The sequence below is a fragment of the Salvelinus alpinus genome, chromosome 7, assembly GCF_045679555.1.
Source record: "Salvelinus alpinus chromosome 7, SLU_Salpinus.1, whole genome shotgun sequence".
NCBI classification, from domain to species: Eukaryota; Metazoa; Chordata; class Actinopteri; order Salmoniformes; family Salmonidae; genus Salvelinus; species Salvelinus alpinus.
In genome coordinates this window covers 58,025,641-58,048,821 of record NC_092092.1, presented here as the reverse complement: position 1 = coordinate 58,048,821, position 23,181 = coordinate 58,025,641, and the positions used below count along the sequence as shown (strand labels likewise).

The following is a 23,181-nucleotide window of genomic DNA, read 5'->3' as shown; positions in this document are numbered from 1 at the left end:
ACCAGGGGGCCTAGTCTAGCTCCACCAGGGGGCCTAGTCTAGCTCCACCAGGGGGCCTAGTCTAGATCCACTAGATGAACTAGCTTGGCTCACAGCATAGGGACACTGAACTTTACACAACATGTGCTATAACATCCTTCACCTGAAACAATGGGAAAAGCTTGAGCTCAGGACATCATAACAGACACCTGAGTTCAGTCCATTCTGAATTACACTGTCGTATGTCTCTCTGCAGTGCAGTCTCAACTTCCTCAGGAGATAAACAGAATCTAGGTGTAAGTGTTAGCCTGTTCTGTGCATTAAATGACACAAACTCTATGAATGATGTGTATTGTAAGTGGACTATTGTTGTAGTAAACTATCAATATGTTGGTACCTTGTGCATTCTATTTGGTAAATTGTATTTCTCTTCTCCATAATGTGTTTCTGTTTATCTTTTCATGATGTTAAATTAAAAACTTTTGCAAATAAAGAAGAGGAATGAAAACCTTGAAGTTTAAAGAGTCAACGACACTTCAAAACCTTTCTAGACTTCATAGAAACATATATTTTCAAAGCCTCGTAATGTAGGCATTCTGTTGGGCTGTGTCTCTCACCATTTTAACAGGAAACAATCCATGACATTTAATGAAACACGTTATGTTTACCGCCTCCTCTAAAAGACTTGAAGGTTGATGAATGTGGTTTAGCATAGGGTAGAATCTTTTATTTTCAGTCTTTTCTCCATTTCTCCATCTCAAATACAGCTTATGAATAGCACTTGCATTTTGACACAAAGACAAGGCTATGTGGTCCATTCAAAAGGTGCCGAATATGAACTTGGGGACATTTCAATGGAAAGTTCAACACATCTGACAATGACGATCTGTGTCAAGCATATGACAGCATAACATCTCATGTTGTTTCAGCTGTATGGTTACAAGGCAATGTGTCCTTGTGTTGACTAGTGAAAAGATGTCTGCATCACCTCTTCATTGGTGGCTGTGACTTTCATTGTGGTTCTCTGTATGAATATGGAATACTGCTCTGGTTTTCTAAAGAGAGCTGTTTCAAATAAGAATTTCAAGTCTAATTGTCACGTTCATCTGAATGAATGGACCAAGGCGCAGCGTACTTAAACATGAGTTCCACATGTTTAATAAATATGAAGCTCACCAAAAACAATACAGAAGAAAACGAAACGTGAAGTTCTGGGCTGCTCACAGGCAGCTACACAAAAACATGATCCCACAAACAACAGGTGGGAAAAGGCTGCCTAAATATGATCCCCAATCAGAGACGATAGACAGCTGCCTCTGATTGGGAACCATACCAGGCCAACAAAGAAATAGAAAACATAGATTGCCCACCCTAGTCACACCCTGACCTAACCAAATAGAGAATTAAAAGGATCTCCTGGCCGTGCTGCTGCTCCAGTTTCAACTGTTCTGCCTGCGGCTATGGAACCCTGACCTGTTCACCGGACGTGCTACCTGTCCCAGACCTGCTGTTTTCAACTCTCTAGAGACCGCAGGAGCGGTAGAGATACTCTTAATGATCGGCTATGAAAAGCCAACTGACATTTACTCCTGAGGTGCTGACTTGCTGCACCCTCGACAACTACTGTGATTATTATTATTTGACCATGCTGGTCATTTATGAACATTTGAACATCTTGGCCATGTTCTGTTATAATTTCCAACAGGCACAGCCAGAAGAGGACTGGCCACCCCTCATAGCCTGGTTCCTCTCTAGGTTTCTTCCTAGGTTTTGGCCTTTCTAGGGAGTTTTTCCTAGCCACCGTGCTTCTACACCTGCATTGCTTGCTGTTTGGGGTTTTAGGCTGGGATTCTGTACAGCACTTTGAGATATCAGCTGGTGTAAGAAGCTGGTGTAAGAAGGGCTATATAAATATATTTGATTTGATCAAGGTCAGGGCGTGACACGAATATAAAATATTTATTTATTGCATTATTGCAATTACGTTACTGTCTGAAAATGCTCAGCTGTCTGCATTCTGCTCGTAGGAAACCATCTATACTGAGCATTCAATGCTTGTCTTAGATTGACATTAGGATTATTACTTGCACAGTGCACAGAAAGTATGATAATGTAAATATCACAAAGCAATAGCCATTCTATAACCATGCTATTATTTATTTTAACCCTTCCAATATCAAACTGTAGATAGTTCCAAACTTTCTAACTGACAAACCCTTCCCATAGAGAATGTGTTCCCATAAACTCTTTTCTAAAAGTGAACAGACGTTTTTGGCAGTGCAGTTCACTAAGGAATGTTTTTATAAAGGTGCTGCAAGTGTGTGGAGGAACTTGTTGAGTTACATTCTCATCATACCGAGTTTATAGCGCGTCACACCCTCCCTCCCGATGTCTACTGCACAGCAGACAGCTGGAGCGCTGGATGTGTTGAATGGAGGCAGGTTGTCTGACTCCAATAAGCGGAGAGTTTGATGTTTACTCCGTCAATCTGGAAACTTGAGAGAGCACGACGATCTTCAAAGGTTGTGTTATATCAGCAGCATTTGAAGAATGCCAGTTCTGTTGTCAAAGGAATGATATTTTGACTCATTTTTGGCAATTACATGTAGGCAACAACAGCAAAGGTTCCTTCAATCAATCAAACTAGGAACTTGGTCCTTGGTCAGAGGAGCTCACCTGCTCAGGTAAGAGTACATGTCATGTATTCCTTTCTTCTGATATAATCTAAGAATACTGTCAATGTAATATATGGTATTAACAATATTTGCAGATACATCTCTGATTATTATAATTCACCACAACCATTTATGGTGTATCTATTATTCTCTGATTTATGTCACTTAGGAACTTTTTCATTCAATATTATATGGTTGTTGATTTTTATCAGATTTTTATCACTAAGTTGTGATGAAAGGTATGTAGCTTGTAACATGTGGACAGCAATAAGCATCGATTTACTTTGTACCTATAATGTGTGTATTGACGAGCAGACATTGTTTTCAAATAACAGATATCTGCAATTAAAATATGTAATTTCAGTCACGTTTTGGAAAGCTTATCCTGCCCATTCTGTTATGGTCATACATACACGGCTGACGGGGATTTTTCAACTGTTGGTGAATCAAATAAGCCCCTCAGGACTTTCCTTTTTTTGATTAAAACAAAATAAAAAAATAACTATTTGACTACTTCATGGCGAGATGATCGGTTAATTCCCCTGGATGCTACAGCCTCCATCCAAGTCAGGAAATCCGATCCAAACCGAGAGAGTTATAACATTTACATTTTTATTTCACCTTTATTTAACCGGGTAAGCTAGTTGAGAACAAGTTCTCATTTACAACTGCGACCTGGCCAAGATAAAGCAAAGCAAATTAAATCCATATCCTAAATGATAGACTTACAAACGGCATAATTCCAATTAATGAAACAATCACATGCTGTATGAGTAGCCTAGCCTACAGATGGATTTGCTATTCACAATATCAATGTTCTCTACCTTCCAACTACTGTACTCTACCACAGGAGGTTGGTGACACCTTAATCGGGTAGGACGGGCTCGTTGGTAAAGGCTGGAGCGGAATGGTATCAAATACATCAAACAAATGGTTTCCATGTGTTTGATGCCATTCCATATGCTCCGTTACGGCCATTATTATGAGCCATCCTCCCCTCAGCAGCCTCCACTGTACTCTACTATGTTCCACCAGGATCTGAGTTGAGTCAGCGATGGCAGTTCGTTCAGGTAGCCCCCAGGAAGTTGTAAAGACAGAGGTGCAGTCCGATAGAGTCATCTTCACCTACTTCCAGGGTGACATTGGTAGCATGGTGGACCAACACTTCACCCGTGCCCTCGGCAAGGCCGGCAAGAACAAGGCCCCCAGCGGGAAGGGCAAAAAGAGCCGCAAAGCTGTCAAATCTGGTGAGCAGACTCATATCTCATACTGTGCAATTAAGTTTATCATCCTGATGCTGTGTGCACCGAACAAGAAAACAAGTGTTCACTGACGTGAAATGTACACAATGAAATACAATTCTAGATACTTTTTCTCAATCTGTTTCAGAGTCTGACTTAACGTCTTGTCAGTGGGGTGTCTCAACCCCGTCCTGGTCTGAAGGCCACTTTGCCCCTGTCTCTGGTTCCCTTCAGCTGAGCAACACCAAGGAGTCCAGCTCCAGCCACCCCCCCGCCCTCGACTCCCCAGACGAGAGCCCCAGCCCCTGGGCCTCCGCCTCCAGGCAACATGGTGGTCTGGGCCTGCCCGCCATGGCCTATCCCCATGCCATGTCCCCTGAGGGCCTGGGGGTCACTGGACAGCATTACACCAACTCCCTGCTCAATCTCCTCCACAGTGACCGGTCAGAGGTGGCTGCAGACATGGTCTCAGGCTCCAAACCAGAGCTTTTCCCTAGCTGGACAGGTCACCCGGTCTTCAGAGAACCCATGAACCCTGACTCAGGTATGGCTTCCTCAACACAGATCCCTTATCACTATTCATGTGTAGGAAGAGGAAGACGTCTCTCTTACACATAGATTAGATAGTGAACTGTAGCCTAGATCACTGTCAGATAAATCTACCATCCAAAATTCATTGGTGTTGTGAAGATTAGGGAGGTTTCACAGTACCTGTGATTCAGTGCTTTTTCTCAACTTCATATCATTTGATTGTTTGGTTGGTTTTCAAAAGGTCTGTTTTGAGTTATTCATCACCTATTCTTCCCTCTTTCAGGAATAGTTCTGGAGAAAAAGGACCTGTATTGGTATTAAATGAAGTGTCAGTGCGCAGGGAAGAGAGAGAAGAGTCTGCAACACATGCATGCTGTGCTCCCTCTGGTAATCAGACAATTTCCTGCCAAACCGGCCTCCTCCACAGCCACTCTCGGAAGGATTACAGTTCCTTGAAATGCAACAGCTGGAACGGCCTCTCAGAAACAAAACACTTTCTGACTAACCTGTTTGCAAACCGGATTATAATTCAACGAGTCGGGGGGGGGGTCAGTGTTAAATCAAAAATCAAAAATAGCCTGTTTCGATTGTGGAGAAAGTTTACATTACATACTTACATCAAGTTCCTACGTAATTGTATTTTTAATTTTTTACAATTTAACAATTTCAAACATTTATTGAAATACTGGTGTTTATGAATAGCTGTTTCTTCCTTCAATGTGTGGACTTCGGAAGGAGGGGGTTCTGATGTGATTTTCATTTGTGATGTGGAACCAGCTAATAAGGTTTAGCTCATAGCAAATGAATGAAATGCAGTTGATATCCTTATAAATGATTGCCATGAAAATGAAAGGGGTTTATGGAGAGTTTTATGAAAAAGGTTATTCAGGAATTGTCTACTTCGTATGCTCAGCAGCAATCTACTTTGCACTGTAGGCATTGACACAACGCTCTTTTACTGTAATAATTTAGTTGTAAGACTTTGGATTAAACATAAAAAATTTATCTGTTACATCTTAATGAAGTGCAAAAACATCTGGACATCTGGATTGATCTGGATTAGATGAAATATCTTTTGCCTGGAAAGTGTACATTACTCTCCCAGGAACAGACCTCGAGCCATTTAGAACAAGTGTGACCATACTGCCACCATATGGCTGAAAACATGAAGAGGGAAGAGGTGCCAAATGTACAAAATGTCACTTGAAAATAATATTAGACTATTCAAATGTTAATTTGTTTTCTCATTAATTTTTCATGTGTGGATATTTTATTGATGCATAGTGGATTATATTCAGTAATACAAATAAAATATTTTTCCTCTCCGAACTGGGCAGAGAATTTTTGTTAAAATGTTGGTTAGAACAAAGTGGCCATGACAATGCATCTTCCGCCCTGTAAATGTTTTTGAACGGTACTTTGCTAAAAGGTGTCAAACATAACTGTGAAATTCTTTATCCATTGACACTAAAAAAAAGAGGGACGACATCGAGAGGGGTGTTGCATTGTGTTTCAGTAGTAGCATAGGAAGAGAGCAGACAGGTGAGACAGTAAAATAGGAAGAGAGCAGACAGTAGGATAGGAAGAGAGCAGACAGGTGAGACAGTAGGATAGGAAGAGAGCAGACAGGTGAGACAGTAGCATAGGAAGGGGTCAGACAGGTGAGGCAGTAGCATAGGAAGAGGACGGACAGGTGAGACAGTAGCATAGGAAGAGGACAGACAGGTGAGGCACTAGCATAGGAAGAGGACAGACAGGTGAGACAGTAGCATAGGAAGAGGACAGACAGGTGAGACAGTAGCATAGGAAGAGAGCAGACAGGTGAGACAGTAGCATAGGAAGGGGTCAGACAGGTGAGGCAGTAGCATAAGAAGAGGACGGACAGGTGAGACAGTAGCATAGGAAGAGGACAGACAGGTGAGGCAGTAGCATAGGAAGAGGACAGACAGGTGAGACAGTAGCATAGGAAGAGGACAGACAGGTGAGACAGTAGCATAGGAAGAGGACGGACAGGTGAGGCTGTAGCATAGGAAGAGAGCAGACAGGTGAGACAGTAGAATAGGAAGAGAGCAGACAGGTGAGACAGTAGCATAGGAAGGGGTCAGACAGGTGAGACAGTAGCATAGGAAGAGGACGGACAGGTGAGACAGTAGCATAGGAAGGGGTCAGACAGGTGAGGCAGTAGCATAGGAAGAGAGCAGACAGGTGAGACAGTAGCATAGGAAGAGGACGGACAGGTGAGGCAGTAGCATAGGAAGAGGACGGACAGGTGAGGCAGTAGCATAGGAAGAGGACAGACAGGTGAGGCAGTAGCATAGGAAGAGGACAGACAGGTGAGGCAGTAGCATAGGAAGAGGACAGACAGGTGAGACAGTAGCATAGGAAGAGGTCAGACAGGTGAGGCAGTAGCATAGGAAGAGGACAGACAGGTGAGACAGTAGCATAGGAAGAGGACAGACAGGTGAGACAGTAGCATAGGAAGAGGACGGACAGCAGACAGGTGAGACAGTCAGTAGCGTAGGAAGAGGACAGACAGGTGAGACAGTAGCATAGGAAGAGGACAGACAGGTGAGACAGTAGCATAGGAAGAGGACAGACAGGTGAGACAGTAGCATAGGAAGAGGACGGACAGGTGAGGCATTAGCATAGGAAGAGGACGGACAGGTGAAACAGTAGCATAGGAAGAGGACAGACAGGTGAGGCAGTAGCATAGGAAGAGGACAGACAGGTGAGACAGTAGCATAGGAAGAGGACAGACAGGTGAGAAAGTAGCATAGGAAGAGGACAGACAGGTGAGGCAGTAGCATAGGAAGAGGACAGACAGGTGAGACAGTAGCATAGGAAGAGGAAAGACAGGTGAGACAGTAGCATAGGAAGAGGACAGACAGGTGAGACAGTAGCATAGGAAGAGGACAGACAGGTGAGGCAGTAGCATAGGAAGAGGACAGACAGGTGAGGCAGTAGCATAGGAAGAGGACGGACAGGTGAGGCATTAGCATAGGAAGAGGGAAGACAGGTGAGACAGTAGAATAGGAAGAGGACAGACAGGTGAGACAGTAGCATAGGAAGAGGACGGACAAGTGAGACAGTAGCATAGGAAGAGGACAGACAGGTGAGGCAGTGGCATAGGAAGAGGACAGACAGGTGAGGCAGTAGCATTGGAAGAGGACAGACAGGTGAGGCAGTAGCATAGGAAGAGAGCAGACAGGTGAGGCAGTAGCATAGGAAGAGAGCAGACAGGTGAGACAGTAGCATAGGAAGAGGACAGACAGGTGAGACAGTAGCATAGGAAGATAGCAGACAGGTGAGACAGTAGCATAGGAAGAGGACGGACAGGTGAGACAGTAGCATAGGAAGAGGACGGACAGGTGAGACAGTAGCATAGGAAGAGGACAGACAGGTGAGGCAGTAGCATAGGAAGAGAACAGACAGGTGAGACAGTAGCATAGGAAGAGAGCAGACAGGTGAGACAGTAGAATAGGAAGAGGGAAGACAGGTGAGACAGTAGCATAGGAAGAGGACAGACAGGTGAGACAGTAGCATAGGAAGAGGACAGACAGGTGAGGCAGTAGCATGGGAAGAGGACAGACAGGTGAGGCAGTAGCATAGGAAGAGGACAGACAGGTGAGGCAGTAGCATAGGAAGAGAACAGACAGGTGAGACAGTAGAATAGGAATAGGGAAGACAGGTGAGACAGTAGTATAGGAAGAGGACAGACAGGTGAGACAGTAGCATAGGAAGAGGACAGACAGGTGAGGCAGTAGCATAGGAAGAGAGCAGACAGGTGAGACAGTAGCATAGGAAGAGGACGGACAGGTGAGACAGTAGCATAGGAATAGGGAAGAGAGGCGAGGCAGTAGCATAGGAAGGGGTCAGACAGGCGAGGCAGTAGCAGAGGAAGAGGACGGACAGGCGAGGCAGTAGCATCGGAAGAGGACAGACCGGTGAGGCAGTAGCATAGGAAGAGGACAGACAGGTGAGACAGTAGCATAGGAAGAGGACAGACAGGTGAGGCAGTAGCATAGGAAGAGGACGGACAGGTGAGGCAGTAGACAGGTGAGGCAGTAGCATAGGAAGAGGACGGACAGGTGAGGCAGTAGCATAGGAAGAGGATGGACAGGTGAGACAGTAGCATAGGAAGAGGACAGACAGGTGAGTCAGTAGCATAGGAAGAGGACGGACAGGTGAGACAGTAGCATAGGAAGAGGACGGACAATTGAGACAGTAGCATAGGAAGAAGACGGACAGGTGAGACAGTAGAATAGGAAGAGGGAAGAAAGGCGAGGCAGTAGCATAGGAAGAGAGCAGACAGGTGAGGCAGTAGCATAGGAAGAGGTCAGACAGGTGAGGCAGTAGCATAGGAAGAGGACAGACAGGTGAGACAGTATCATAGGAAGAGGACAGACAGGTGAGGCAGTAGCATAGGAAGAGGCCAGACAGGTGAGGCAGTAACATGGGAAGAGGTCAGACAGGTGAGGCAGTAGCATAGGAAGAGGTGAGACAGGTGAGGCAGTAGCATAGGAAGAGGATAGACAGGTGAGGCAGTAGCATAGGAAGAGGACGGACAGGTGAGGGCGTAACATTGGAAGAGGTCAGACAGGTGAGGCAGTAGCATAGGAAGAGGACAGACAGGTGAGACAGTAGCATAGGAAGAGGACAGACAGGTGAGGCAGTAGCATAGGAAGAGGACAGACAGGTGAGACAGTAGCATAGGAAGAGGACAGACAGGTGAGGCAGTAGCATAGGAAGATGACAGACAGGTGAGACAGTAGCATAGGAAGAGGACAGACAGGTGAGGCAGTAGCATAGGAAGAGGACAGACAGGTGAGGCAGTAGCATAGGATGAGGACAGACAGGTGAGGCAGTAGCATAGGAAGAGGACAGACAGGTGAGGCAGTAGCATAGGAAGAGGTCAGACATGTGAGGCAGTAGCATAGGAAGAGGACAGACAGGTGAGGCAGTAGCATAGGAAGAGGACAGACAGGTGAGGCAGTAGCATAGGAAGAGGACAGACAGGTGAGGCAGTAGCATAGGAAGAGGACGGACGGGTGAGGCAGTAGACAGGTGAGGCAGTAGCATAGGAAGAGGACGGACAGGTGAGGCAGTAGCATAGGAAGAGGACAGACAGGTGAGGCAGTAGCATAGGAAGAGTTCAGACAGTTGAGGCAGTAGCATAGGAAGAGGACGGACAGGTAAGGCAGTAGCATAGGAAGAGGACAGACAGGTGAGGCAGTAGCATAGGAAGAGGACAGACAGGTGAGGCAGTAGCATAGGAAGAGGACAGACAGGTGAGGCAGTAGCATAGGAAGAGGACAGACAGGTGAGGCAGTAGACAGGTGAGGCAGTAGCATAGGAAGAGGACGGACAGGTGAGGCAGTAGCATAGGAAGAGGACAGACAGGTGAGGCAGTAGACAGGTGAGGCAGTAGCATAGGAAGAGGACAGACAAGTGAGGCAGTAGACAGGTGAGGCAGTAGCATAGGAAAAGGACAGACAGGTGAGGCAGTAGCATAGGAAGAGGACAGACAGGTGAGGCAGTAGCATAGGAAGAGGACAGACATGTGAGGCAGTATCATAGGAAGATGACAGACAGGTGAGGCAGTAGCATAGGAAGAGGACGGACAGGTGAGACAGTAGCATAGGAAGAGGACAGACAGGTGAGGCAGTAGCATAGGAAGAGGACAAACAGATGAGGCAGTAGCATAGGAAGAGGACAGACAGGTGAGACAGTAGCATAGGAAGAGGACAGACAGGTGAGGCAGTAGCATAGGAAGAGGACAGACAGGTGAGGCAGTAGCATAGGAAGAGGACAGACAGGTGAGACAGTAGCATAGGAAGAGTACAGACAGGTGAGGCAGTAGCATAGGAAGAGGACAGACAGGTGAGGCAGTAGCATAGGAAGAGGACAGACAGGTGAGGCAGTAGCATAGGAAGAGGACGGACAGGTGAGGCAGTAGACAGGTGAGGCAGTAGCATAGGAAGAGGACAGACAGGTGAGGCAGTAGCATAGGAAGAGGACGGACAGGTGAGGCAGTAGACAGGTGAGGCAGTAGCATAGGAAGAGAGCAGACAGGTGAGGCAGTAGCATAGGAAGAGGACAGACAGGTGAGGCAGTAGCATAGGAAGAGGACAGACAGGTGAGACAGTAGCATAGGAAGAGGACAGACAGGTGAGGCAGTAGCATAGGAAGAGAACAGACAGGTGAGACAGTAGAATAGGAAGAGAGCAGACAGTAGGATAGGAAGAGAGCAGACAGGTGAGACAGTAGGATAGGAAGAGAGCAGACAGGTGAGACAGTAGCATAGGAAGGGGTCAGACAGGTGAGACAGTAGCATAGGAAGAGGACGGACAGGTGAGGCAGTAGCATAGGAAGAGAGCAGACAGGTGAGACAGTAGCATAGGAAGAGGACGGACAGGTGAGACAGTAGCATAGGAAGAGGGAAGAAAGGCGAGGCAGTAGCATAGGAAGGGGACAGACAGGCGAGGCAGTAGCATAGGAAGAGGACGGACAGGCGAGGCAGTAGCATCGGAAGAGGACAGACAGGTGAGGCAGTAGCATAGGAAGAGGACAGACAGGTGAGACAGTAGCATAGGAAGAGGACAGACAGGTGAGGCAGTAGCATAGGAAGAGGGAAGACAGGTGAGGCAGTAGACAGGTGAGGCAGTAGCATAGGAAGAGAGCAGACAGGTGAGGCAGTAGCATAGGAAGAGGACAGACAGGTGAGGCAGTAGCATAGGAAGAGGACAGACAGGTGAAACAGTAGCATAGGAAGAGGACAGACAGGTGAGGCAGTAGCATAGGAAGAGAACAGACAGGTGAGACAGTAGAATAGGAAGAGGACAGACAGGTGAGGCAGTAGCATAGGAAGAGAGCAGACAGGTGAGACAGTAGCATAGGAAGAGGACGGACAGGTGAGACAGTAGCATAGGAAGAGGGAAGAAAGGCGAGGCAGTAGCATAGGAAGGGGTCAGACAGGCGAGGCAGTAGCATAGGAAGAGGACGGACAGGCGAGGCAGTAGCATCGGAAGAGGACAGACAGGTGAGGCAGTAGCATAGGAAGAGGTCAGACAGGTGAGACAGTAGCATAGGAAGAGGACAGACAGGTGAGGCAGTAGCATAGGAAGAGGACGGACAGGTGAGACAGTAGCATAGGAAGAGGACAGACAGGTGAGGCAGTAGCATAGGAAGAGGACAGACAGGTGAGACAGTAGCATAGGAAGAGGGAAGAAAGGCGAGGCAGTAGCATAGGAAGAGGGAAGAAAGGCGAGGCAATAGCGTAGGAAGAGGACAGACAGGTGATGCAGTAGCATAGGAAGAGGACAGACAGGTGAGGCAGTAGCATAGCAAGAGGACAGACAGGTGAGGCAGTAGCATAGGAAGAGGACAGACAGGTGAGAGAGTAGCATAGGAAGAGGACAGACAGGTGAGGCAGTAGCATAGGAAGAGGACAGACAGGTGAGGCAGTAGCATAGGAAGAGGACAGACAGGTGAGGCAGTAGCATAGGAAGAGGACAGACAGGTGAGGCAGTAGCATAGGAAGAGGTCAGACAGGTGAGGCAGTAGCATAGGGAGAGGACAGACAGGTGAGGCAGTAGCATAGGAAGAGGACAGACAGGTGAGGCAGTAGCATAGGAAGAGGACAGACAGGTGAGGCAGTAGCATAGGAAGAGGACGGACAGGTGAGGCAGTAGACAGGTGAGGCAGTAGCCTAGGAAGAGGACGGACAGGTGAGGCAGTAGCATAGGAAGAGGACAGACAGGTGAGGCAGTAGCATAGGAAGAGGACGGACAGGTGAGGCAGTAGACAGGTGAGGCAGTAGCATAGGAAGAAGACGGACAGGTGAGGCAGTAGCATAGGAAGAGGACAGACAGGTGAGGCAGTAGCATAGGAAGAGGATGGACAGGTGAGACAGTAGCATAGGAAGAGGACAGACAGGTGAGTCAGTAGCATAGGAAGAGGACGGACAGGTGAGACAGTAGCATAGGAAGAGGACGGACAAGTGAGACAGTAGCATAGGAAGAAGACGGACAGGTGAGACAGTAGAATAGGAAGAGGGAAGAAAGGCGAGGCAGTAGCATAGGAAGAGAGCAGACAGGTGAGGCAGTAGCATAGGAAGAGGTCAGACAGGTGAGGCAGTAGCATAGGAAGAGGACAGACAGGTGAGACAGTATCATAGGAAGAGGACAGACAGGCGAGGCAGTAGCATCGGAAGAGGACAGACAGGTGAGGCAGTAGCATAGGAAGAGGACAGACAGGTGAGACAGTAGCATAGGAAGAGGACAGACAGGTGAGGCAGTAGCATAGGAAGAGGGAAGACAGGTGAGGCAGTAGACAGGTGAGGCAGTAGCATAGGAAGAGAGCAGACAGGTGAGGCAGTAGCATAGGAAGAGGACAGACAGGTGAGGCAGTAGCATAGGAAGAGGACAGACAGGTGAAACAGTAGCATAGGAAGAGGACAGACAGGTGAGGCAGTAGCATAGGAAGAGAACAGACAGGTGAGACAGTAGAATAGGAAGAGGACAGACAGGTGAGGCAGTAGCATAGGAAGAGAGCAGACAGGTGAGACAGTAGCATAGGAAGAGGACGGACAGGTGAGACAGTAGCATAGGAAGAGGGAAGAAAGGCGAGGCAGTAGCATAGGAAGGGGTCAGACAGGCGAGGCAGTAGCATAGGAAGAGGACGGACAGGCGAGGCAGTAGCATCGGAAGAGGACAGACAGGTGAGGCAGTAGCATAGGAAGAGGACAGACAGGTGAGACAGTAGCATAGGAAGAGGACAGACAGGTGAGGCAGTAGCATAGGAAGAGGACGGACAGGTGAGACAGTAGCATAGGAAGAGGACAGACAGGTGAGGCAGTAGCATAGGAAGAGGACAGACAGGTGAGACAGTAGCATAGGAAGAGGGAAGAAAGGCGAGGCAGTAGCATAGGAAGAGGGAAGAAAGGCGAGGCAATAGCGTAGGAAGAGGACAGACAGGTGATGCAGTAGCATAGGAAGAGGACAGACAGGTGAGGCAGTAGCATAGCAAGAGGACAGACAGGTGAGGCAGTAGCATAGGAAGAGGACAGACAGGTGAGACAGTAGCATAGGAAGAGGACAGACAGGTGAGGCAGTAGCATAGGAAGAGGACAGACAGGTGAGGCAGTAGCATAGGAAGAGGACAGACAGGTGAGGCAGTAGCATAGGAAGAGGACAGACAGGTGAGGCAGTAGCATAGGAAGAGGTCAGACAGGTGAGGCAGTAGCATAGGGAGAGGACAGACAGGTGAGGCAGTAGCATAGGAAGAGGACAGACAGGTGAGGCAGTAGCATAGGAAGAGGACAGACAGGTGAGGCAGTAGCATAGGAAGAGGACGGACAGGTGAGGCAGTAGACAGGTGAGGCAGTAGCCTAGGAAGAGGACGGACAGGTGAGGCAGTAGCATAGGAAGAGGACAGACAGGTGAGGCAGTAGCATAGGAAGAGGACGGACAGGTGAGGCAGTAGACAGGTGAGGCAGTAGCATAGGAAGAAGACGGACAGGTGAGGCAGTAGCATAGGAAGAGGACAGACAGGTGAGGCAGTAGCATAGGAAGAGGATGGACAGGTGAGACAGTAGCATAGGAAGAGGACAGACAGGTGAGTCAGTAGCATAGGAAGAGGACGGACAGGTGAGACAGTAGCATAGGAAGAGGACGGACAAGTGAGACAGTAGCATAGGAAGAAGACGGACAGGTGAGACAGTAGAATAGGAAGAGGGAAGAAAGGCGAGGCAGTAGCATAGGAAGAGAGCAGACAGGTGAGGCAGTAGCATAGGAAGAGGTCAGACAGGTGAGGCAGTAGCATAGGAAGAGGACAGACAGGTGAGACAGTATCATAGGAAGAGGACAGACAGGTGAGACAGTATCATAGGAAGAGGACAGACAGGTGAGGCATTAGCATAGGAAGAGGTCAGACAGGTGAGGCAGTAACCTAGGAAGAGGTCAGACAGGTGAGGCAGTAGCATAGGAAGAGGACAGACAGGTGAGGCAGTAGCATAGGAAGAGGACAGACAGGTGAGACAGTAGCATAGGAAGAGGACAGACAGGTGAGGCAGTAGCATAGGAAGAGAGCAGACAGGTGAGACAGTAGCATAGGAAGAGGACGGACAGGTGAGACAGTAGCATAGGAAGAGGGAAGAAAGGCGAGGCAGTAGCATAGGAAGGGGTCAGACAGGCGAGGCAGTAGCATAGGAAGAGGACGGACAGGCGAGGCAGTAGCATCGGAAGAGGACAGACAGGTGAGGCAGTAGCATAGGAAGAGGACAGACAGGTGAGACAGTAGCATAGGAAGAGGACAGACAGGTGAGGCAGTAGCATAGGACGAGGGAAGACAGGTGAGGCAGTAGCATAGGAAGAGGACGGACAGGTGAGACAGTAGCATAGGAAGAGGACGGACAGGTGAGACAGTAGCATAGGAAGAGGACAGACAGATGAGGCAGTAGCATAGGAAGAGGACAGACAGGTGAGACAGTAGCATAGGAAGAGAGCAGACAGGTGAGACAGTAGAATAGGAAGAGGGAAGACAGGTGAGACAGTAGCATAGGAAGAGGACAGACAGGTGAGACAGTAGCATAGGAAGAGGACAGACAGGTGAGGCAGTAGCATGGGAAGAGGACAGACAGGTGAGGCAGTAGCATAGGAAGAGGACAGACAGGTGAGGCAGTAGCATAGGAAGAGAACAGACAGGTGAGACAGTAGAATAGGAATAGGGAAGACAGGTGAGACAGTAGTATAGGAAGAGGACAGACAGGTGAGACAGTAGCATAGGAAGAGGACAGACAGGTGAGGCAGTAGCATAGGATGAGAGCAGACAGGTGAGACAGTAGCATAGGAAGAGGACGGACAGGTGAGACAGTAGCATAGGAATAGGGAAGAGAGGCGAGGCAGTAGCATAGGAAGGGGTCAGACAGGCGAGGCAGTAGCAGAAGAAGAGGACGGACAGGCGAGGCAGTAGCATCGGAAGAGGACAGACCGGTGAGGCAGTAGCATAGGAAGAGGACAGACAGGTGAGACAGTAGCATAGGAAGAGGACAGACAGGTGAGGCAGTAGCATAGGAAGAGGACGGACAGGTGAGGCAGTAGACAGGTGAGGCAGTAGACAGGTGAGGCAGTAGCATAGGAAGAGGACGGACAGGTGAGGCAGTAGCATAGGAAGAGGATGGACAGGTGAGACAGTAGCATAGGAAGAGGACAGACAGGTGAGTCAGTAGCATAGGAAGAGGACGGACAGGTGAGACAGTAGCATAGGAAGAGGACGGACAATTGAGACAGTAGCATAGGAAGAAGACGGACAGGTGAGACAGTAGAATAGGAAGAGGGAAGAAAGGCGAGGCAGTAGCATAGGAAGAGAGCAGACAGGTGAGGCAGTAGCATAGGAAGAGGTCAGACAGGTGAGGCAGTAGCATAGGAAGAGGACAGACAGGTGAGACAGTATCATAGGAAGAGGACAGACAGGTGAGGCAGTAGCATAGGAAGAGGTCAGACAGGTGAGGCAGTAACATTGGAAGAGGTCAGACAGGTGAGGCAGTAGCATAGGAAGAGGTGAGACAGGTGAGGCAGTAGCATAGGAAGAGGATAGACAGGTGAGGCAGTAGCATAAGAAGAGGACGGACAGGTGAGGGCGTAACATTGGAAGAGGTCAGACAGGTGAGGCAGTAGCATAGGAAGAGGACAGACAGGTGAGACAGTAGCATAGGAAGAGGACAGACAGGTGAGGCAGTAGCATAGGAAGAGGACAGACAGGTGAGACAGTAGCATAGGAAGAGGACAGACAGGTGAGGCAGTAGCATAGGAAGATGACAGACAGGTGAGGCAGTAGCATAGGAAGAGGACAGACAGGTGAGGCAGTAGCATAGGAAGAGGACAGACAGGTGAGGCAGTAGCATAGGATGAGGACAGACAGGTGAGGCAGTAGCATAGGAAGAGGACAGACAGGTGAGGCAGTAGCATAGGAAGAGGTCAGACATGTGAGGCAGTAGCATAGGAAGAGGACAGACAGGTGAGGCAGTAGCATAGGAAGAGGACAGACAGGTGAGGCAGTAGCATAAGAAGAGGACAGACAGGTGAGGCAGTAGCATAGGAAGAGGACGGACGGGTGAGGCAGTAGACAGGTGAGGCAGTAGCATAGGAAGAGGACGGAGAGGTGAGGCAGTAGCATAGGAAGAGGACAGACAGGTGAGGCAGTAGCATAGGAAGAGTTCAGACAGTTGAGGCAGTAGCATAGGAAGAGGACGGACAGGTAAGGCAGTAGCATAGGAAGAGGACAGACAGGTGAGGCAGTAGCATAGGAAGAGGACAGACAGGTGAGGCAGTAGCATAGGAAGAGGACAGACAGGTGAGGCAGTAGAATAGGAAGAGGACAGACAGGTGAGGCAGTAGACAGGTGAGGCAGTAGCATAGGAAGAGGACGGACAGGTGAGGCAGTAGCATAGGAAGAGGACAGACAGGTGAGGCAGTAGACAGGTGAGGCAGTAGCATAGGAAGAGGACAGACAAGTGAGGCAGTAGACAGGTGAGGCAGTAGCATAGGAAAAGGACAGACAGGTGAGGCAGTAGCATAGGAAGAGGACAGACAGGTGAGGCAGTAGCATAGGAAGAGGACAGACATGTGAGGCAGTATCATAGGAAGAGGACAGACAGGTGAGGCAGTAGCATAGGAAGAGGACGGACAGGTGAGACAGTAGCATAGGAAGAGGACAGACAGGTGAGGCAGTAGCATAGGAAGAGGACAAACAGATGAGGCAGTAGCATAGGAAGAGGACAGACAGGTGAGACAGTAGCATAGGAAGAGGACAGACAGGTGAGGCAGTAGCATAGGAAGAGGACAGACAGGTGAGGCAGTAGAATAGGAAGAGGACAGACAGGTGAGACAGTAGCATAGGAAGAGGACAGACAGGTGAGGCAGTAGCATAGGAAGAGGACAGACAGGTGAGGCAGTAGCATAGGAAGAGGACAGACAGGTGAGGCAGTAGCATAGGAAGAGGACGGACAGGTGAGGCAGTAGACAGGTGAGGCAGTAGCATAGGAAGAGGACAGACAGGTGAGGCAGTAGCATAGGAAGAGGACGGACAGGTGAGGCAGTAGACAGGTGAGGCAGTAGCATAGGAAGAGAGCAGACAGGTGAGGCAGTAGCATAGGAAGAGGACAGACAGGTGAGGCAGTAGCATAGGAAGAGGACAGACAGGTGAGACAGTAGCATAGGAAGAGGACAGACAGGTGAGGCAGTAGCATAGGAAGAGAACAGACAGGTGAGACAGTAGAATAGGAAGAGAGCAGACAGTAGGATAGGAAGAGAGCAGACAGGTGAGACAGTAGGATAGGAAGAGAGCAGACAGGTGAGACAGTAGCATAGGAAGGGGTCAGACAGGTGAGACAGTAGCATAGGAAGAGGACGGACAGGTGAGGCAGTAGCATAGGAAGAGAGCAGACAGGTGAGACAGTAGCATAGGAAGAGGACGGACAGGTGAGACAGTAGCATAGGAAGAGGGAAGAAAGGCGAGGCAGTAGCATAGGAAGGGGACAGACAGGCGAGGCAGTAGCATAGGAAGAGGACGGACAGGCGAGGCAGTAGCATCGGAAGAGGACAGACAGGTGAGGCAGTAGCATAGGAAGAGGACAGACAGGTGAGACAGTAGCATAGGAAGAGGACAGACAGGTGAGGCAGTAGCATAGGAAGAGGGAAGACAGGTGAGGCAGTAGACAGGTGAGGCAGTAGCATAGGAAGAGAGCAGACAGGTGAGGCAGTAGCATAGGAAGAGGACAGACAGGTGAGGCAGTAGCATAGGAAGAGGACAGACAGGTGAAACAGTAGCATAGGAAGAGGACAGACAGGTGAGGCAGTAGCATAGGAAGAGAACAGACAGGTGAGACAGTAGAATAGGAAGAGGACAGACAGGTGAGGCAGTAGCATAGGAAGAGAGCAGACAGGTGAGACAGTAGCATAGGAAGAGGACGGACAGGTGAGACAGTAGCATAGGAAGAGGGAAGAAAGGCGAGGCAGTAGCATAGGAAGGGGTCAGACAGGCGAGGCAGTAGCATAGGAAGAGGACGGACAGGCGAGGCAGTAGCATCGGAAGAGGACAGACAGGTGAGGCAGTAGCATAGGAAGAGGACAGACAGGTGAGACAGTAGCATAGGAAGAGGACAGACAGGTGAGGCAGTAGCATAGGAAGAGGGAAGACAGGTGAGGCAGTAGCATAGGAAGAGGACGGACAGGTGAGACAGTAGCATAGGAAGAGGACAGACAGGTGAGGCAGTAGCATAGGAAGAGGACAGACAGGTGAGACAGTAGCATAGGAAGAGGGAAGAAAGGCGAGGCAGTAGCATAGGAAGAGGGAAGAAAGGCGAGGCAATAGCGTAGGAAGAGGACAGACAGGTGATGCAGTAGCATAGGAAGAGGACAGACAGGTGAGGCAGTAGCATAGCAAGAGGACAGACAGGTGAGGCAGTAGCATAGGAAGAGGACAGACAGGTGAGACAGTAGCATAGGAAGAGGCCAGACAGGTGAGGCAGTAGCATAGGAAGAGGACAGACAGGTGAGGCAGTAGCATAGGAAGAGGACAGACAGGTGAGGCAGTAGCATAGGAAGAGGTCAGACAGGTGAGGCAGTAGCATAGGGAGAGGACAGACAGGTGAGGCAGTAGCCTAGGAAGAGGACAGACAGGTGAGGCAGTAGCATAGGAAGAGGACAGACAGGTGAGGCAGTAGCATAGGAAGAGGACGGACAGGTGAGGCAGTAGACAGGTGAGGCAGTAGCCTAGGAAGAGGACGGACAGGTGAGGCAGTAGCATAGGAAGAGGACAGACAGGTGAGGCAGTAGCATAGGAAGAGGACGGACAGGTGAGACAGTAGCATAGGAAGAGGGAAGAAAGGCGAGGCAGTAGCATAGGAAGGGGTCAGACAGGCGAGGCAGTAGCATAGGAAGAGGACGGACAGGCGAGGCAGTAGCATCGGAAGAGGACAGACAGGTGAGGCAGTAGCATAGGAAGAGGACAGACAGGTGAGACAGTAGCATAGGAAGAGGACGGACAGGTGAGGCAGTAGACAGGTGAGGCAGTAGCATAGGAAGAGGACAGACAGGTGAGGCAGTAGCATAGGAAGAGGACGGACAGGTGAGGCAGTAGACAGGTGAGGCAGTAGCATAGGAAGAGAGCAGACAGGTGAGGCAGTAGCATAGGAAGAGGACAGACAGGTGAGGCAGTAGCATAGGAAGAGGACAGACAGGTGAGACAGTAGCATAGGAAGAGGACAGACAGGTGAGGCAGTAGCATAGGAAGAGAACAGACAGGTGAGACAGTAGAATAGGAAGAGAGCAGACAGTAGGATAGGAAGAGAGCAGACAGGTGAGACAGTAGGATAGGAAGAGAGCAGACAGGTGAGACAGTAGCATAGGAAGGGGTCAGACAGGTGAGACAGTAGCATAGGAAGAGGACGGACAGGTGAGGCAGTAGCATAGGAAGAGAGCAGACAGGTGAGACAGTAGCATAGGAAGAGGACGGACAGGTGAGACAGTAGCATAGGAAGAGGGAAGAAAGGCGAGGCAGTAGCATAGGAAGGGGACAGACAGGCGAGGCAGTAGCATAGGAAGAGGACGGACAGGCGAGGCAGTAGCATCGGAAGAGGACAGACAGGTGAGGCAGTAGCATAGGAAGAGGACAGACAGGTGAGACAGTAGCATAGGAAGAGGACAGACAGGTGAGGCAGTAGCATAGGAAGAGGGAAGACAGGTGAGGCAGTAGACAGGTGAGGCAGTAGCATAGGAAGAGAGCAGACAGGTGAGGCAGTAGCATAGGAAGAGGACAGACAGGTGAGGCAGTAGCATAGGAAGAGGACAGACAGGTGAAACAGTAGCATAGGAAGAGGACAGACAGGTGAGGCAGTAGCATAGGAAGAGAACAGACAGGTGAGACAGTAGAATAGGAAGAGGACAGACAGGTGAGGCAGTAGCATAGGAAGAGAGCAGACAGGTGAGACAGTAGCATAGGAAGAGGACGGACAGGTGAGACAGTAGCATAGGAAGAGGGAAGAAAGGCGAGGCAGTAGCATAGGAAGGGGTCAGACAGGCGAGGCAGTAGCATAGGAAGAGGACGGACAGGCGAGGCAGTAGCATCGGAAGAGGACAGACAGGTGAGGCAGTAGCATAGGAAGAGGACAGACAGGTGAGACAGTAGCATAGGAAGAGGACAGACAGGTGAGGCAGTAGCATAGGAAGAGGGAAGACAGGTGAGGCAGTAGCATAGGAAGAGGACGGACAGGTGAGACAGTAGCATAGGAAGAGGACAGACAGGTGAGGCAGTAGCATAGGAAGAGGACAGACAGGTGAGACAGTAGCATAGGAAGAGGGAAGAAAGGCGAGGCAGTAGCATAGGAAGAGGGAAGAAAGGCGAGGCAATAGCGTAGGAAGAGGACAGACAGGTGATGCAGTAGCATAGGAAGAGGACAGACAGGTGAGGCAGTAGCATAGCAAGAGGACAGACAGGTGAGGCAGTAGCATAGGAAGAGGACAGACAGGTGAGACAGTAGCATAGGAAGAGGCCAGACAGGTGAGGCAGTAGCATAGGAAGAGGACAGACAGGTGAGGCAGTAGCATAGGAAGAGGACAGACAGGTGAGGCAGTAGCATAGGAAGAGGTCAGACAGGTGAGGCAGTAGCATAGGGAGAGGACAGACAGGTGAGGCAGTAGCCTAGGAAGAGGACAGACAGGTGAGGCAGTAGCATAGGAAGAGGACAGACAGGTGAGGCAGTAGCATAGGAAGAGGACGGACAGGTGAGGCAGTAGACAGGTGAGGCAGTAGCCTAGGAAGAGGACGGACAGGTGAGGCAGTAGCATAGGAAGAGGACAGACAGGTGAGGCAGTAGCATAGGAAGAGGACGGACAGGTGAGACAGTAGCATAGGAAGAGGGAAGAAAGGCGAGGCAGTAGCATAGGAAGGGGTCAGACAGGCGAGGCAGTAGCATAGGAAGAGGACGGACAGGCGAGGCAGTAGCATCGGAAGAGGACAGACAGGTGAGGCAGTAGCATAGGAAGAGGACAGACAGGTGAGACAGTAGCATAGGAAGAGGACAGACAGGTGAGGCAGTAGCATAGGAAGAGGGAAGACAGGTGAGGCAGTAGCATAGGAAGAGGACGGACAGGTGAGACAGTAGCATAGGAAGAGGACAGACAGGTGAGGCAGTAGCATAGGAAGAGGACAGACAGGTGAGACAGTAGCATAGGAAGAGGGAAGAAAGGCGAGGCAGTAGCATAGGAAGAGGGAAGAAAGGCGAGGCAATAGCGTAGGAAGAGGACAGACAGGTGATGCAGTAGCATAGGAAGAGGACAGACAGGTGAGGCAGTAGCATAGCAAGAGGACAGACAGGTGAGGCAGTAGCATAGGAAGAGGACAGACAGGTGAGACAGTAGCATAGGAAGAGGCCAGACAGGTGAGGCAGTAGCATAGGAAGAGGACAGACAGGTGAGGCAGTAGCATAGGAAGAGGACAGACAGGTGAGGCAGTAGCATAGGAAGAGGTCAGACAGGTGAGGCAGTAGCATAGGGAGAGGACAGACAGGTGAGGCAGTAGCATAGGAAGAGGACAGACAGGTGAGGCAGTAGCATAGGAAGAGGACAGACAGGTGAGGCAGTAGCATAGGAAGAGGACGGACAGGTGAGGCAGTAGACAGGTGAGGCAGTAGCCTAGGAAGAGGACGGACAGGTGAGGCAGTAGCATAGGAAGAGGACAGACAGGTGAGGCAGTAGCATAGGAAGAGGACGGACAGGTGAGGCAGTAGACAGGTGAGGCAGTAGCATAGGAAGAAGACGGACAGGTGAGGCAGTAGCATAGGAAGAGGACAGACAGGTGAGGCAGTAGCATAGGAAGAGGATGGACAGGTGAGACAGTAGCATAGGAAGAGGACAGACAGGTGAGTCAGTAGCATAGGAAGAGGACGGACAGGTGAGACAGTAGCATAGGAAGAGGACGGACAAGTGAGACAGTAGCATAGGAAGAAGACGGACAGGTGAGACAGTAGAATAGGAAGAGGGAAGAAAGGCGAGGCAGTAGCATAGGAAGAGAGCAGACAGGTGAGGCAGTAGCATAGGAAGAGGTCAGACAGGTGAGGCAGTAGCATAGGAAGAGGACAGACAGGTGAGGCAGTAGCATAGGAAGAGGACAGACAGGTGAGACAGTAGCATAGGAAGAGGACAGACAGGTGAGGCAGTAGCATAGGAAGAGAGCAGACAGGTGAGACAGTAGCATAGGAAGAGGACGGACAGGTGAGACAGTAGCATAGGAAGAGGGAAGAAAGGCGAGGCAGTAGCATAGGAAGGGGTCAGACAGGCGAGGCAGTAGCATAGGAAGAGGACGGACAGGCGAGGCAGTAGCATCGGAAGAGGACAGACAGGTGAGGCAGTAGCATAGGAAGAGGACAGACAGGTGAGACAGTAGCATAGGAAGAGGACAGACAGGTGAGGCAGTAGCATAGGAAGAGGGAAGACAGGTGAGGCAGTAGCATAGGAAGAGGACGGACAGGTGAGACAGTAGCATAGGAAGAGGACAGACAGGTGAGGCAGTAGCATAGGAAGAGGACAGACAGGTGAGACAGTAGCATAGGAAGAGGGAAGAAAGGCGAGGCAGTAGCATAGGAAGAGGGAAGAAAGGCGAGGCAGTAGCATAGGAAGGGGTCAGACAGGCGAGGCAATAGCGTAGGAAGAGGACAGACAGGTGATGCAGTAGCATAGGAAGAGGACAGACAGGTGAGG

General features: G+C 49.7%; 1 protein-coding gene across 3 annotated transcripts; it reads left to right on the top strand.

Moving 5' to 3' along the window:
- The first annotated feature begins 2,376 nt into the window (after positions 1 to 2,376).
- On the top strand, positions 2,377 to 5,755 carry LOC139581312 (transcription cofactor vestigial-like protein 2). Of its 3 annotated transcripts, XM_071410926.1 has the most exons (5): positions 2,403 to 2,501; positions 2,589 to 2,663; positions 3,690 to 3,901; positions 4,044 to 4,439; positions 4,710 to 5,755. In XM_071410926.1, exons 3-5 carry the CDS (start codon positions 3,709 to 3,711, stop codon positions 4,745 to 4,747), a joined length of 627 nt encoding a protein of 208 aa, XP_071267027.1. In that variant the 5' UTR covers positions 2,403 to 2,501; positions 2,589 to 2,663; positions 3,690 to 3,708; the 3' UTR covers positions 4,748 to 5,755. The 3 variants fall into 3 exon arrangements, with proteins under 3 accessions (XP_071267025.1, XP_071267026.1, XP_071267027.1); XM_071410924.1 differs by having other exon boundaries at positions 2,377 to 2,663; XM_071410925.1 differs by having other exon boundaries at positions 2,392 to 2,663; positions 3,505 to 3,901.
- Positions 5,756 to 23,181: the final 17,426 nt, after the last annotated feature.

Excerpts from the sequence above, each read along its gene's own strand:
- LOC139581312 (XM_071410924.1), top strand. The coding sequence starts at position 3,709 with ATGGCAGTTCGTTCAGGTAGCCCCCAGGAAGTTGTAAAGACAGAGGTG. Across the intron at positions 3,902-4,043 it reads CCGCAAAGCTGTCAAATCTG|AGTCTGACTTAACGTCTTGT; the intron begins GTGAGCAGACTC and ends AATCTGTTTCAG. Across the intron at positions 4,440-4,709 it reads ACCCATGAACCCTGACTCAG|GAATAGTTCTGGAGAAAAAG; the intron begins GTATGGCTTCCT and ends TCCCTCTTTCAG.